General features: G+C 50.9%; 1 protein-coding gene across 1 annotated transcript; it reads left to right on the top strand.

Moving 5' to 3' along the window:
* The first annotated feature begins 12,750 nt into the window (after positions 1 to 12,750).
* Positions 12,751 to 15,981, top strand: TNFRSF12A (TNF receptor superfamily member 12A). The gene is made up of 5 exons (XM_056864230.1): positions 12,751 to 12,781; positions 13,404 to 13,505; positions 14,360 to 14,494; positions 14,638 to 14,692; positions 15,883 to 15,981. Exons 1-4 carry the CDS (start codon positions 12,751 to 12,753, stop codon positions 14,688 to 14,690), a joined length of 321 nt encoding a protein of 106 aa, XP_056720208.1. The 3' UTR covers positions 14,691 to 14,692; positions 15,883 to 15,981.
* Positions 15,982 to 16,618: the final 637 nt, after the last annotated feature.

Raw genomic sequence — 16,618 nt, 5'->3', positions numbered from 1 at the left:
CAGACGTAGGGAGCGGGCTGAGGTCACTCAGTGGTGAAGGAAATGTTTGGAAATTGAATTCTGCACTGTAAAGAGATCCTCTGCCTACTGTCTAAATAGCACCAGTTATGTAACGGTAAAGGCAAAGGTCCGCTGTGCGAGCACCGGGTCATTCCTGACCCATGGGGTAACGTCACATCCCGACGTTTTCTAGGCAGACTTGGTTTGCGGGGTGGATTGCCAGTGCCTTCCCCAGTCGTCTTCCCTTTACCCCCAGCAAGCTGGGTACTCATTTCACCGAACTCGGAAGGATGGAAGGCTGAGTCAACCTTGAGCCGACTACCTGAAACCGACTTCCGTCGGGATCGAACTCAGGTCGTGAGCAGAGCTTGGACTGCAGTACTGCAGCTTAGAACTCTGTACCACCGGGCAGTTATGTGCGTTGTGGTAAATTGTGGCAAACGCCGTCTCCCTTCCGCTGCTAGGGCTGTGCTGACTTCAAGGAACTGCTAAGGGGCCGGGATAGTTCTGGGTTGGGAAATACCTGGAGATTTTGGAGGTGGGGCCTGAGGAGGGCGGGGTTTGGGGAGGGGAGGGACTTCAATGCCATAGAGTCCAATTGCCAAAGCGGCCATTTTCTCCAGGGGAACTGATCTCTATCGGATGGAGATCAGTTGTAATAGCAGGAGATCTCCAGCTAGTACCTGGCGGTTGGCAATCCTATCCACTTCCTATGGCAGCCGTTTTCTAGATGTGCCCGCCACCCTGTGTCAGGATGCACCCAGGTGGCCCCAGGCTCAAAAAAAGGTTGGGGACCCCCGCCCAGGACCCGGGAGCCTTTTCCTCTCTTTCTTTTGAGGCGTCTTCTGCGCTGATTTCATTTTCATTTTGCATTTTTGCACCAGCATGCTCATTAAATAATATTAAAACTATTATCACGGACAAGACCGTGGTAGGATTTTGAGTTCGGGATCAAAGTCGTGAGTAATTAAAGGGCTGAGCACGCCAACGGCCAGAAGAAAAACAACTCAGGAAATAATTATAAGGCCTGTTTTAATCAAATGCGGGGAGGGGGGAGCTGGAGCGGCTTTAAATGGGGAGACAGCTGCTCGAAGCGTTCCTCATAGGGAGTAGGTCCCATTGAGTTTAACGGGACTTCTGGGTAAATGTCAATTAGGACATGGGCTGTGGCTCAGGGGCAGAACATCTGCTTCGCTTCCTGACAGTCTCAGGTTCAGTTCCTCACGTCTTCAGGTAACAGGTGTGGGATGAGCTGCTGCCAGAATAGACCACACTGACCTGGCTAGACCAATGGCCTGACTCAGTATAAGGGCGTTTCATGTGCTGGTGGGGGGAGGATAGGCACTGCAGGACTTTCAGGGGACCCACAGGGCTACATTAAGGGCCGCGTGAAACCACAGTTATAATTCTGCTTTCAGCAGAAGGGCTTCCATGCCCAGGACCCTTTCTGCAATGCTCAGTCATTCCTTCCCCTGCATTCAGCCACAAGCAGAATTGAAACTGTGGTGCCGCACAGCCCTTCAGATGTTGCTGTGTTCCCCATAAACTTTACTGGACGAGAGCGGTTATCTGGACCCTTTTTGGCTGGGTTTCAGGCCTGCTTTTGGCACCAAGAATGCTTCAGCTGTCCGGATGGACAACGGTCACCAGGAGGGGGAGAGAGAGAGAGAGAGAGAGGTGTGGTGCGAATAAGGTTGCCAAGCGCAAGGTGGTGGCGGGCAAACCCCCGCCAATCCACCTGGCTGCCCGGTGACCAACTGAGGGTCGGAGGGTAACACGTGGACGTGTGCCTACCAGAGGCGCCACAACACTTCCGGTTGTAAACTGGAAGCGCCGCATTGCAAGGGGCCGTTTACCAGTCAAACTCCCAGTTCGAGTGGTAACGGGCCCGTTGCGATGCAGCGCTTCCAGGTGTAAATGCATCGCAAGGAGCTTTTTACCACTCAAAGTGGGAGTCTGAGTGGTAAAGGGCCTGTTGTGATGCGTTTTATACCTAGAAGTGCCGCATTGCATTGGGCAGTTTACCACTCGAACTCCAAGTTTGAGTGGTAAAGGAAGGCCCTGTTGCGATGCAGCACTTCCGGGTGTAAACCAAAAGTGCTGTGACCGCGGCTGCGTGCATGCGCGCGCGATCTTGCACACCACCCGAAAAACCTCCCGCCGGAACAGAGGAGGGACCTGGTAAGCCTAGGTGTGAGTCCTAGGGTTTCCAATAGGCTTGCCAGGTGCCCGGTGGTGGCGAGCAAACTCCCGGCCATTTGCCCCTCTGCCCGCCAACCACCTAAGGGTCGGCTGGCAACCGTGCACGTGCGCACGCACACTGGGCTGCGGTTGTGATTGCGCGTGTGCGTCACTTCTGGTTGCCGCCTCACGAGGAGCCTTTTCCTCTTCGTTTGAGTGGTAAAGGGCCACTTTATCACTCAAACTATGAGGAAAAGGACCCTCACGAGGCGGCACTATCGGTTGTAAACCGGAAGTGACGCACGCATGCAATCACGACCGCAGCCCCATAGCCTCCCACCAGAGGAGAGAGGGGACCTGGCAGCCCTAGTTTCCAACCTCCAAGCGGTGCCTGGAGGTCTCCCAGAATTACAACTGATGCCCAGATGACAGAGACCTGTTCCCCAAAAGAAAATGGCAGCTTTGGAGGATGGCATTATGCCCCGCTGAGGACCCTCCCCTCTTCAAGCCCTGTGCTCCCTCGACACCACCCCAAAATCTCCAGGGATTCCCCAAACCCTCCAGGTGGCACTAGAAGATCTTCCAGAATTACAATGGACCTCCAGATTACAGAGATTAGTTCCCCTAGAGAAAATGGCTGCTTTGGAAGATGGGCAGCCCCTGACAATAAGTAATACATTATTATTTTGCTCGAGCCCCCTCCTTTTTTTTACCTTGGTTCTCTGAAGATTGCTGTCCGCCTCCTCCCCCACGGCCCACAGACACGGTCTTCAGTCTATCCTGATGTATCTGCTCTTTCTACCCTGCTGGCCGAGGCATAAAAGGGGAACCTTTCTTCCATTTCATCCAAAACTCTCAGGATCGAAACAGGCCAGCAACCTACAAGCAAAAAAGCTGAAATGAAACACACACACACACCCCAGAGATGAAAAGCCACCTTCTGCCAGCTGCATCTGAAGAAGAAGAAGAGTTGGTTTTTACATGCCGACTTTCTCTACCATTTAAGGGAGACTCAAACCAGCTTACAATCACCTTCCCCTCCCCACAACAGACACCCTGTGAGGTAGGTGGGGCTGAGAGACTGTGACTTGCCCAAGGTCACCCAGCTGGCTTCGTGTGCAGGAGTGGGGAAACAAATCCAGTCCCCCAGATTAGCCTCCGCCGCTCATGTGGAGGAGTGGGGAATCGAACCCGGTTCTCCAGATCAGAGTCCACCGCTCCAAACCACCGCTCTCTTAACCACTACACCACGCTGAGAGCTCAGCATCTCTCACCTCCCCTCAACACAAATAGTTCTCCCACCAAATTCCCACACTCCTCCCACTAGGTTTTACTTCCTCTGTTTTCTCTTAAGTAGCCTGTATTCTTCCCCTTGCAGGTGCTGTTATTATCAAGAAAGGAGCTTCTACAGGCAGAGAGTGAGGCCTTGTAGTATCAGAGTGCCAAGTCAGGACTCCTGGGTTCCTCGAAGGGGTGGGGGTGCATTCAGCTGTAGGGCAGAAGAAGTGGGAGCAAGGCCCGGACGCTCTTTCCATATGGGGGCAACAACCAAACTGCCCCCACTTCAGATTCTTTGGGAGAATTTACACAGATTCGTTATTGAACACATGAAGCTGCTTTTGATCAGACCCTTGGTCCATCAAAGTCACTATTGTCTACTCAGACCAACAGCGGCTCTCCAGGGTCTCAGGCAGGGGTCTTTCACATCACCTACTTGCCTAGTCCCTTTAATAGGAGATGTCGGGGATTGAACCTGGGACCTTCTGCATGCCAAGCAGATGCTCTACCACTGAACCACAACCCCTCCCAAAGTCAGTAAGTTCATGCAAAGTCAAGCAAAGTCAGGAAGCCCATGAAACATTGGGTTGCCATTGATAGTAAACACAGGGGGTTACAGCATTATGTATTCCCAGCAATGTATTAAGAGTTTGAAAATGTTATAAAAAATACTGTTCGCACTTCGTTTGGCCCCTTTAGCTGTGAAGATGTCTTCCAACCATTTTTTAGCCATGGCATCCAAAAACCCTTTTAAAGCAAAGTTTTTTATAACATTTTCAAACTCTTAATACAGCGCTGGGAATACATAACGCGGTAACCCTAACAGGTTGAGTAGCAAATTGGGTGTGGCCATTCAGTCACATGATCACAGAACAGGGTTGCCAGGTCCCTCTAGGTTTGCCAACTGCCAGGTAGTAGCAGGAGATCTCCTGCTAATTCAACTGATCTCCAGCTGATAGAGATCAGATCACCTGGAGAAAAATGGCCGCTTTGGCAGCAGCTGCCCCCAGAGCACAAGGATCTTCACTATGGGATGTGACCGAGGGTAAGCTTGGGGTTGCCAGGTCCCACTTCGCCACCAGCGGGAGGTTTTTGGGACGGTGTCTAGGGAGGGCGGGGTTTGGGGAGGGAAGGGACTTCAATGCCATCGAGTCCAATTGCCCAAGTGGCCATTTTCTCCAGGGGAACTGAACTCTATCAGCAGGATCAGAGATCAGTTCCCCTGGAGAAAATGGCTGCTTTGGCAATTGGACTCGATGGCATTGAAGTCCCTTCCCTCCCCAAACCCCGCCCTCCCTAGACACCGTCCCAAAAACCTCCCGCTGGTGGCGAAGTGGGACCTGGCAACCCCAAGCTTACCCTCGGTCACATCCCATAGTGAAGATCCTTGTGCTCTGGGGGCAGCTGCTGCCAAAGCGGCCATTTTTCTCCAGGTGATCTGATCTCTATCAGCTGGAGATCAGTTGAATTAGCAGGAGATCTCCTGCTACTACCTGGCAGTTGGCAAACCTAGTTGGTGGGTGCCCCCAGTAGACACCCCTCTGTACTAGATCAAGGTTTGCTTAATCTCTCTGATTCAGGAGCTGTCCTTGAACAAGTCCACAAGATGGCGCTGTCCCCTATTTTCTCAGTGGACTCCAGCGCAGGTTTATTGCACCTTGTTCACGATGAATGGAATAGACGTCCTTTCAGCTAAAAAGGTCCCCAAGGCAATTTACAAAGAAAAACCATTTTAAAATCCAGTCAAAGTGCAAAAAAACCCTGTTCAAATACAATAAAAAAGGGGAAGGGAAGGTGATTGTAAGGTGGTTTGAGTCTCCCTTAAGTGGTAGAGAAAGACGGCATATCAAAACCAACTCTTCTTCTTCTTCTTCTTCGAACCCACCATTAATTCTTGGTGGAGTCTAAAGTTGTGATCTAGATCAAGTTTGTAATCCGGTTTGAATCTCCCTTAAGTGGTAGAGAAAGTTGGCATATAAAAACCAACTCTTCTTCCTCTTCCTCTTCAAACCCACCATTAATTCTTGGTGGCGTCTACAGTTGTGATCTAGATCAAGTTTTACCCTGGGCCCACAGGCACACTTTGGCTGGCAAAACATTATCTTCATGTCTAATTATTTTATATCTAATTTATCTACAGTTTGTTACCCCAGAGACAAGGATCAAGCATATCATTCCATTGCATGCAGTGCCTATTCCAGTTTAGATTTCATCTTTGTTAACACCCCTTTCTAACAAATGGGTCATAACTTGGTGTCAGTGGCTTGACCAAGCAGCTATCGAAGTGTGAGTTAAATAGCGGCTTTAGAACCGTCTGCCCCTCCTTTTCCCGGAGACTCAATCTATTGTACCTGCATAATAAATCTTTATCAGACAAAACGTTGGGTGGATTTAAATAATTGTTTTAGGGAGAGCAACCAGCCCGACTGCTTCCCTTGTGCAACTCATAAAGCAACGGAAAGGGATCAGCTGATCCACAAGATTACTTCACCATCAAAGTTCAGGCACAGCTCAACTGCTTTCTGACCTAAAGCACCGTTAATCAAAGTCTGAAGAAATAGATGCACAGTTGTTCTTAGGAAACAGTTAGATCTTGTGGACTCTGCTAAAGCACAAAGATCCTTACGTTATTTGAACCAAGCATATTCAGAGGCTGGAAACCAAACTAGAAAGCCAGTGTGGTATAGTGGTTAAAGTGTCAGGTTAGGATCTGGGAAGTACAGATTCGAATTCCCACTCATGCCTTGGAAGAAGAAGAGTTGGTTTTTATATCCCAGTTGGTTTTTATATGTTGGTTTTTATATGCTTTCTCTACCACTTAAGGGAGACTCAAACCGACTGACAATCACCTTCCCTTCCCCTCCCCACAACAGACACCCTGTGAGGTGGTGGGGCTGAGAGAGCTCTAAGAGAGCTGTGACTTGCCCAAGGTCACCCAGCTGGCTTCATGTGTAGGAGTGGGGAAACAAATCCAGTTCATCCAATTAGCCTCCACCGCTCATGTGGAGGAGTGGGGAATCAAACCCGGTTCTCCAGATCAGAGTTCACCACTCCAAACCACCACTCTTAACCACTACACCATGCTGGCTCTCTAGTTTCTCTCTGTAAACTTGCTGGGTGACCTTGAGCACCATCAAATGGGATTATACGCCAGTTTTCTAGCTCTCTCTCTCTCTCTCTCTCTCTCACACACACACACACACACACACAGAGACATTCATACTTTGGCCAAAACAAGACCTACTGAGCTTCAGCAAAGTAAGGCATCTGCCACCCATCCATGTGCCTTCAGCCCACACGCTCTGTGCATGATGCGCATCTGGAAGCAATGAAAAATCAGTGGAAGGGGAAAACCAGCAGGTGGTGTCAAAGGACCAAATATAAGCAGGGACATTCAGCCTGGAGAGTCCTTAGAAGAAGTGAGAATGAATGACGGGCAGGAGGCGGGAGCAGGAGACGGGGCCAATCTGCCCCTCCCACCACCATCTCCTTTGCCCAGTATGGTATGGATGCCGTTTGCAGGAGGCTGCGTTTTGGGGCTGAGATCTCCAAGAAAGGACTTGTCAGGGGCATGATGTGAATGTTCCATTCCTCTCTGCGTGAAGGGAATCAGGTTGAGGCGTCCAGGAAGGGCAGATGGCCAAACGCTGCATCCTCCATGTGTGGGGGGCTCCTGGCCGTGCAAGAAGAGCTTTGGGACCAGCTTTGGGACAGGTCACTGTTTCGCTGGGGATGAGAGCAATTCCACCTGAGTCACTATTGCTAAAAAGAGGAAAGGGGATTTAAAACACGCTAATCGCAAACGTATTTGCAAACAAGATGCACTTGAAACCTCTGAACATGTGTTATTCGAATGCAAACTGTGATCATATACGCGCGAGATCACAGATCCCATCACTTGTAGATTATCCTAGAGTTTTGAGGAAACAAGCTGGTATTTGTCCCATAAAGAGAAACATACAGGTGACAATAGTGGGGAGGGAGACAATTTAGATAGAGCAAAAGGATGTGTGGGTCCGACCAGACATTACTAAGCTACCTGGCTCAGTAGCCCAGGACACAGAGCCAAGGCACACAAAGGGGGGGGAACGTGAAAAAGCACACCAGCCCTGCACCCTCCTGTGCTGGTTTGCCTTATGTGGGCACAGCACATCTATGTGCGCAAACTGTGCCCGCAATGGTGGTCAGGAACATTTTAAAAAACAGAGCCAGCGTGGTGTAGTGGTTAAGAGTGGTGGTTTGGAGTGGTGGACTCTGATCTGGAGAGCCAGGTTTGATTCCCCACCCCTCCACATGAGCAGCAGAGGCTAATCTGGTGAACCAGGTTGGTTTCCCCACTCCTCCACAGGAGCGACAAAGGCTAATCTGGTGAACTGGGTTTGTTTCCCCACTCCTACACATGAAGCCAGCTGGGTGACCCTGGGCTAGTCACAGCTCTCTCAGCCCCACCTACCTCACAAGGTATCTGTTGTGGGGAGGGGAAGGGAAGGTGATTGTCAGCCGGTTTGGTTCTTCCTTAAGTGGTAGAGAAAGTCAGCATATAAAAACCAGCCCTTCTTCTCCTTCTAAATCAAATCAAATTAAATGACCTTTATTGGCAGATTCTTCTCCTTCTTCTATATAGCCTGAACGCATGGAGGTGCCCATGTGCATTGAACGGCCCGGGGGCCAAATCTGGCCCCTTGAGAGCTCTTATCCAGCCCACAAGCCAGCCAATGCAGCCACCCCCACCCCCAATTCTCAATCTGGGCTGGCGAGGCCTGGCCTGACCAAGTGACATTTATGTCATATCCGGCCCTCGTAACAAATGAGTTTGACACCCCTGACATAGGGTTTTCGAGGCAAGAGACGTTTGGAGGTAGTTTGCCATTGCCTGCCTCCGTGTCATGACCTTGGTATTCCTTGGAGGTCTCCCATCCGAATACTTGCCAGGGTCAAGGCTGAGAGTGTGTGACTGGCCCAAATTCGTCCAGCAAGCTTCCATGGCATGAGTGGGGATTCGACCCTAGTTTTCTCAGGTCCTACACCTTAACCTTAAAAGAGGAAGACCCAACAAGAGATGGATGGACTCAATAAAGGAAGCCACAGCCCTCAATTTGCAAGACCTGAGCAAGGCTGTCAAAGACAGGCCATTTTGGAGGACGTTGATTCATAGGGTCGCCATGAGTCGGAAGCGACTTGACAGCACTTCACACACACACACAACAAACACACCTTAACCACTACAACATACTGGCGATATGATGGATAAGAATTCAAAGGATGAAACTTTTCCAACATAACTTCTCCTTTGGGCCAGGAAACGCTTCATTTGCTACATTCCCCCCCCCCTCCCCGGTTGCAGTTAAAAGCACAGGAGCTTTGCCAGGAACAAAGGTTGGCAACACAATGTGGGAAGCTTGGTGAAGGAAAGGTGGTCTGCACATGGTCAGAGACATTCCCAAATGGATGCGCTTGTTCCCTTCCAGCCTTTAAAAGTTGTTCCTTGGACTCTTTGATAAAAGCGGACTCCAGTCAAGCTATGGCGGCTCACGGGTGCCAAATCTGCACCCAGCACTACAGTGGCTTACCGGACCTTTGTTGGTTTTTGGCAGGCGTTGCCTTGCCTGCTTCATGGGGAAACTCCTGGATTGCTCAATCTCTCTCGCATGAGCTTCAGTCTTTGAGAGACTCTGGGTCCTGTATATCAAGGAACATGTACACATTCGGGGCACCAAAACCGTGGGCAAGCCCTTCAGGGGGGTGGGGGGTTCAGAGAAAAGTCTTGCTGATGTCAAAGATTTTTCAGCTGAGTGGCAAGTTTGCCACTAGTGGCCAGGGAAGAGATTGGCACTTTGGACATGTTCATTTAAAACGTTAAAAGCGCACCTATCCTTGAACACATGAAGCTGCCTTCTATTGAATCAGACCCTTGGTCCATCAAAGTCAGTATTGTCTACTCTGACCGGCAGCGGCTCTCCAGGGTCTCGGGCAGAGGTCTTTCACCTCATCTACTTGCCTAGTCCCTTTAACTGGAGATGCCGGGGATTGAACCTGGGACCTCGCCACCCAGCAAGACAATCCAGCATACGCCCATCTCCTGGTTGTAATCCACTGGGGTCTTGCTCTGCCAAGCCCCTGGAATCCACCCACCACCCCACTCCACCCCAAAGACCCAGAAATCCGGATCACCCATCCTTTTCTGCTCTGCTCCCCGTCCCCACTCCCTCCAGGGGTTCTTGCTATTCATTCATTCCTCATATGACGCAAGCTACTTTTTCTCATTTAATGTATTAGAAATGCATTATTTAATGTTCTAGAAATACTTTAATATATAACTTCTTATACCCCACTGACAGCGTTTGCACCAGCCCTGGGTTTAACTGAGGGGTGATATGATAACCATCTTCAAGTACTTGAAGGGCTGTCATATAGAGGAGGGTACTGAGTTGTTTTCTGTTGCCCCAGAAGGTCGGACCAGAACCAACGGGTTGAAATTAAATCAAAAGATTTCTTGTCTAGACATTAGGAAGAATTTTCTAACAGTTAGAGCGGCTCCTCAGTGGAACAGGCTTCCTTGGGAGGGGGTGAGCTCTCCTTCCCTGGAGGTTTTTAAGAAGAGGCTAGATGGCCATCTGTCAGCAGTGCTGATTCTATGACCTTAGGCAGATCATGAGAGGGGGGCATCTTGGCCACCTTCTGGGCATGGAGTAGGGGGTCCCCGGGGTGTGGGAGGGTAGTTGTGAATTTCCTGCATTGTGCAGGGGGTTGGACTAGATGACCCTGGTGGTCCCTTCCAACGCTATGATTTTATGGTTCTAACTCAATGGAAACCTTCCAAAGGACCCAGGAGTCCTAGCTCCCAGCCCCCTCCTCGCTCCCTTGCCCATGAGTTCCCGCCCTTCCCGCTTCCTGCTTTAACTTGCCGGAGCCCCCCCTTCCCCCATCAAAGGAATGAACCCCGGCGTCCTGGCACCCTGCCTGCCAATCCTGGCTGGGCGGGGGCGTCTCTAGTAGTGAGCCGGGGAAAGTCTTTGGCGCTGAATCACTGGGAGGCCGGCGAGAGGCGAAGTCGATCCCGTTGCAACCCTCCTCGGAGCCAGGCGAAAAAGTGCCGCAGGAAGATGCTCGTCTGGGGGGCTGTGCTGGGGCTGGGGGCCCTGCTGCTCCAAGCTGCCCGGGGGGAGCCGGCGCCAGGTAAGGAGAACCCCAGAGAGAAGCAAAAGGGGGGGGTTCTCTTACCCCCCTCTTCACTTCTGGCTGATCTGGTAAACTGGCGCCCGTGGGGAAGCTGCACCGGTTGAATTTCTGCCCGTAACTGTTGAGCGTTCCAGGGGCTGTGATCTGGGGAGAAGAATAGGGCAAGTTAAAGCAGGAGGGGGGAAGCCAGTTTGGGGGTGGGTGGGAGTTGGAACAAACAGAAGAAGAGGGATCTGGAAAGGAGTACTGGGGAGTCCAGGAATGAATGAGTTTTGCTCTCTTTTCTGTCCTTCTTCTTGCTTCACCTGCTTTTTTTGGGGGGGCGGGTAATTGCAAAGTTTTGCGGCTGGACACGTGGGGACGGGTTCTGGAGTCCGGGGGTAACTGTGTGAAACGGCAACCTGCAAACTAAATGTATCGAAAGTGTATTATTCAGCACGTGTGAAAGCACCCTAGCAGGGCCCAGGAGAACACGCAAGAGGAAATAGCCGCTTTTAGGCACCGACGCGTGCCCTAAGGGGCCAAGGAAACTTTAACCCGACCCGCGTGTCAGTTTCCGGGTTACGCAGAAGGCGAGGCGATGTTTGCGTGTCTGCGGCGCGGGGCCGGGTCTTGTGGACGCCCCGCTGAGCGTAAAGCGTTGAGCTCGGCGACCCGCGTGTTTCCCAGCGGAACGTTGGCACGTCTGAACGCGGCTCGCCGGGCAGAAACGCAGCTGGGGTAGCGGCGTGCATCCTTGCCCAGCCCTCGCCGGGAGGACGGCTCAACCGGCTGAATTTCTGCCCGGGGGGGGTATAGATTAGAAGCCCGATTGAGGGTGCGGTAAAGGCACACCTGCGGCTTAGAAGCAGGCAAGAAGAACCGGCGGGGCGAAAACGCACGGGAGGTTTTGCCGCTGAGACAGCAAGGTAGACTTCCTCTGAATGTGGAGGATCCACATTGTGAATGTGGAGGATCCATCTGAATGTGTGGATCCTCCAGATTCCGAGGAAGTCTACCTTGCTGTCTCACCGCTCTCTAAATGCACATTTCTCCCTGCCAAATTCTCAAAACTCAACAATAAACACCCCCATGCAGAGTTTTGAGAATTCAGATGGGCTAAATGTGCATCTAGAGAGTGACAAATCCAAGGCAAAACCCCCATGCGTTTACTCCACGAGGGGACTGGAATCGAGCTTGCCTGACAGCAAAAGCATTCTGCACATGCCCAGAGACCTCTTTAATTTACGCCTGCCGGAGCTCAGCCTGGGCTTGACTTAGCCCTGGCCCCGCCCACCAGAGAAGGTAGCCTTTTTATGAAGGAAGAGCCACGCCCCTCCCAACCCCATTGGCTCTTTTATGGGGTTATGCTTTTCCACCCCTTTTCCTATAAATGAGAGAAAATTGGGCCGGATTGTAAAGGATCAGGAGACCCTGGGGGGAGCATCCTGACGTCGGCGTCATGCGACCCACGGGATGACTCACCCCCCTCTCTGCCCCACCTTCCCCTCTCCAATTTCTGGGCACATCGCCAGCCTGCTTCCCTTGGCCCTGTTTGCGAGCATGGGGCATATTTTATCAATGAAGTCACTGGCAGCTCGAGAGACATGAGAAGGTGGGGAGGGGTTCCTCAGCCCCCCATTACCCATGTGATGCCCCCTACCCCCCTGCTTGACCCGCCAACCTTTCCTCCTGTTCTAAACCGGGTCGTGTTTCGGGGTGAAACACGACACCCCTCCTCCCGGCTGACGTTACCCCTCTGAAAATAGCCCTGCGTGTCATGGGGAGGGGGGGCGGAGAGGGTCGCCTGGGCAGTGGGTGGGTGGTGGGTGGGAGGGGGTCGCTCCTCGAAGAGGGTTTCTCTCCCTTTCTCTTTCGTACCCAGCTGTTAATTCGCTTCGTGTTCCGGCTTGCTTCTGGCTCATTCATTCGCCTCTTCCCTTTGATCGCTTCTTCCCCCTTTCTTCTACACCCAAGTTTAATTTTACAACCAGGTCCCCGAGCCATGATTGCTCGGAAATCAGTCTGGGATATTGCAAGGGGCTTGACTCCAAGGAAATTGGCTTATGGGGTAAACAACCCCCCCCAATTGGCCCCCCATGATGAGATACTGATTTTTAAAAAGTTTTTACAATGCTGTTGGCTTGTCAGCTGCTGGTAAAACGTAAGAACATAAGAAAAGCCCTGCTGGATCAGACCCAGGCCCATCAAGTCCAGCAGCCTGTTCACACAGTGGCCAACCAGGGGCCTCTAGGAAGCCCACAAACAAGATTACTGCAGCATTATCCTACCTGTGTTCCATGGCAGCTAATATAATAGGCCTGCTCCTCTGATCCTGGAGAGAATAGGTCTGCATCATGACTAATATCCATTTGGACTAGTAGCCATGGATAGCCCCATCCTCCATAAGAACTTAAGAAAAGCCATGTTGGATCAGACTGAGTCCAGCAGTCTGTTCACACAGTGGCCAACCAGGTGCCTCTGGGAAGCCCACAAACAAGACAAATGCAGCAGCATTATCCCACCTAATATAATAGGCATGCTGCTCTGATCCTGGAGAGAATGTGTCTGCATCATGGCTAGTATCCATTTTGACAAGTAGCCATGGATAGCCCCATCCTCCATGAACATGTCCACTCCCCTCTTAAAGCCTTCCAAGTTGGCAGCCATCACCACATCCTGGGGCAGGCAGTTCCACAATTCAACTGTGCCGGATTTGGTACAGGCGTGCAGAACACTGTGTGTGAATGCCCTCTTTCTTTCTGTCTCTCCCCCGGCCCCATCAGAGACTCTGTGTTCCAGAGGTCTTTCCTGGAGTCCAGACCTGGAGAAGTGTATGGATTGCGCCGTGTGCCAAACCCAGAACAAGAATGACTTCTGCTCCACATGTGAGTAGGGGGTATCAAACCATACCCATCATGCACCGGGACTCGCACGTTTGTTACTCACCGCACTCCACCCTAGTCTCTTAACAGGGGGCATTCTGGGGTTGATAACAGGCCTGGATAAAAATGATCTGCCCTTTTCACAGAGGCTTAACAGGAATGTTATTTATTTCCATGCTATGAAAAGGTTTGACTTCCCACTTCCACACATTAAACTTCTGTTACAGGGAGAGTTTACAAAGAACTGTTCGTAGTTCTATTTGGGGTAGGGGAAATGATGGCAAACTATTGGTTCCCCCTAGCCAAAAATTTTTTAGTGGATGCAGGCAGCCACAGTGTTGATGGTGCTTTTACTTTGCAAAAGGGCGGGGGTCATTCTGGCTAAAAGACCAGGTCATAGGCTGATGGTCTTGGGGAGGGGCTGTGGCTCAGTGGTAGAGCATCTGCTTGGCATGCAGAAGGTCCCAGGTTCAATCCCCGGCATTTCCAGTTAAAGGGACTAGGCAAGTAGGTGAGGTGAAAGACCCCTGCCTGAGACCCTGGAGAGCCGCTGCGGGTCTGAGTAGACAGTACTGACTTTGATGGACCAAGGGTCTGATTCAGTAGAAGGCAGATTCATGTGTTCATGGGGCCCAGCGTTCCCAGGTATACGCGTATATACCATATGCATTCCCAGGTATACGCGTATAGGAAAATGTGCATATTTATAACTGTCTTCCGCAGTATCTAGAGCCTGGAATTTGAGTTATTCCCTTGCGTATACCCACACTCACACACATGTTCAAAATGGGTAGAGAAACAGATCAGTTATGTAGCAATGCCGGCCAACTTTCATGCGTTTCTTTCCCCTCTTGCAGGCGGAGATCCCCAACCCCCAAACACACTCAACTGGTGGATTCTCCTGGGAGCATCGGTGGGGGCCGTATTTATGTGTTTTATCATTGGTGGGATAATATTCTACGCTCGTTGCCGGCGGCGAGAAAAATTTACCAGTAAGAACTTTTTGTTGTTGTTCATTCATTCTAGCCAAACTCCCTGTTGCCGTGATCATCGCAAAAGCAGAGCTCCGATCCCCCACATACGCTTTCTTCCTCTGCTCCCCACTTACTCTAAATTATTATTTTTTCCTTTTCAGCTCCGATTGAAGAGACTGGAGGCCACTCCGCTCAGGAATCCCTGATAGATTGAAAGTGAGAACAAGCTCTTTACTTCTTCCCTTTCCCATCTGGCCACAGAACAGCTGTGCAGACATGGCTTCTTTCGCATTACAAGAGAAGGCCACGTTTCTAGCCCTCAAGAGTGGCAAGGAAAAGCCTGGTAACCTCTCTGTGCCCTCCCTCCATCCCAGTACACACACCCCTTACATTAAAATGTGGAATTCACTGTCAGGGGATGTAGTGATGGCCACAGGCCTGGTGGTGGAAAGTAATGTCAAGTTGCAACCGACTTAGGGTTATCCTGTAGGGTTTTCAAGACAAGAGATGTTCAGAGGTGGTTTGCCATTGCCTGTATAGCAACCCTGGACTTCCTTGGTGGTCTCCCATCCAAATTCTAACTAGAGCTGACCCTGCTTAGTTTCTGAGATCTGATGAGACCGGATCATCCAGGTCAGGGTGCCACAGCTTTAAAAGGGGATTAGACAGATTCAAGAGCCCCGTGGCGTAGAATGGTAAGCTGCAGTACTGCAGTCCAAGCTCTGCTCACGACCTGAGTTCGATCCTGGTGGAAGTCGGTTTCAGGTAGCCGGCTTATGGTTGATTCAGCCTTCCATCCTTCCGAGGTCAGTTAAGTGAGGACCCAGCTTGCTGGGGGCGAGGTGTAGACGACTGGGGAAGGCAATGGCAAACCACCCCATAAACACAGTCTGCCTAGTAAACATTGGGATGTGACGTCACCCCATGGGTCAAAAATGACCCGGTGCTTGCACAGGGGACTACCTTTACCTTTTAGACAGATTCAAGAGGCCTGGTCTATCAGTGGCTTCTAGCTCTGGTGACTATGGGACATCCTGAGATAGTAAACCTCTAAAAACCAGTGCCGGGAGGCAACATCAGGGGCCTCTACGCCCTGTTGTTGGATCTCCAGAGGAACTGGTTGGCCCTTGTGTGAGACAGGATGCTGGACTAGATGGACCACTGGTCTGATCCAGCATGACTCTTATCACATTGGAAGAAGCCCAATTAACCGTATTTACATGACTGTTTGTTTACCTGCTGGTTATAGGATTCTTTTTTTTGCCAGCCACTTTGTGGGTAAAGACAGATTCTCGCTGCCAAGATCTCTTTGCTTTGGCTTTCGTGCTGACCTTAGCAGCTGCGTCTTTGCCTGTGACCATCTGTGGAACGCTTTAGCTGACAACCTCCTTCCTTTCTGTCTACAGATCTTTTGGTCAGTGTTTCAGGTGACCGAGAGAAAGAGAAGATCCCTTCAACCTTCAATTACCTCTGACTTTCCCTAAAGACACCGGAAGGATGTTTTTTTCCCCTCTGCCCTGCGAGTCTGGGGCATTCCACTTTTGCACACACAGATTTTTCGGGGTGGGGTCTGCTGACCTCTTTCCTGGTGTACATTGCAGGGAGAAGTAGCGGTGATCCCTTTTGTAAAGGTACATCAGCCTCCCCATAAAATTTTGCAGTGTTAGGGGGAGGAGTGAAAGGGCTCTTTTCTAAATCCCCCAGGATCTAATGCCCCATATTGGGGAGACGTTTTTGAACTGGGGCAGCTCCCAAATCCCTCCCATCTTGGGGGCCCTTTGGCAAGGAACCTCGCAGTGTCTACTGTTCGTTGACCTCTGCGGAGTCTCTTAGGGTCAACATGAATGTGACTGGTAGATTTATCTGTATATAGAGAGTATTATTGGGTGCTGAGTCTCTCTGGAAGAGGAGCATGGTCTATGCTTCTACCCAGCTTCCCTCGTGCTTTTCTGTGGCTGGGCCACTATGTGAATCGGCCAAGTCGCCGCTGCTTTAAGCCAACACTAATGTCCATTCTTCCCTCCTCTCGCTCTCCCCCTGCACACACACACACCTTTGGTGCTCCCGCAGAGAGGCTGCTATTTATGTCCGCTCTACCCGAAATTTAATTTTATGGTGGTGAATTGAACCAAGCCGGCAAAT

Source organism: Euleptes europaea, chromosome 18 (assembly GCF_029931775.1).
Source record: "Euleptes europaea isolate rEulEur1 chromosome 18, rEulEur1.hap1, whole genome shotgun sequence".
NCBI lineage: Eukaryota > Metazoa > Chordata > Lepidosauria > Squamata > Sphaerodactylidae > Euleptes > Euleptes europaea.
The sequence above is the reverse complement of the archived record's forward strand: the minus strand, read 5'-3'. Positions and strand labels throughout refer to the sequence as shown.

Bases quoted from the DNA above. Each gene is read 5' to 3' on its own strand.
- TNFRSF12A (XM_056864230.1), top strand. From the start codon at position 12,751: ATGCTGTTGGCTTGTCAGCTGCTGGTAAAAC. The intron at 12,782-13,403 runs GTAAGAACATAA...CGGCCCCATCAG, and splicing joins TTGTCAGCTGCTGGTAAAAC to AGACTCTGTGTTCCAGAGGT. The intron at 13,506-14,359 runs GTGAGTAGGGGG...CCCCTCTTGCAG, and splicing joins GAATGACTTCTGCTCCACAT to GCGGAGATCCCCAACCCCCA.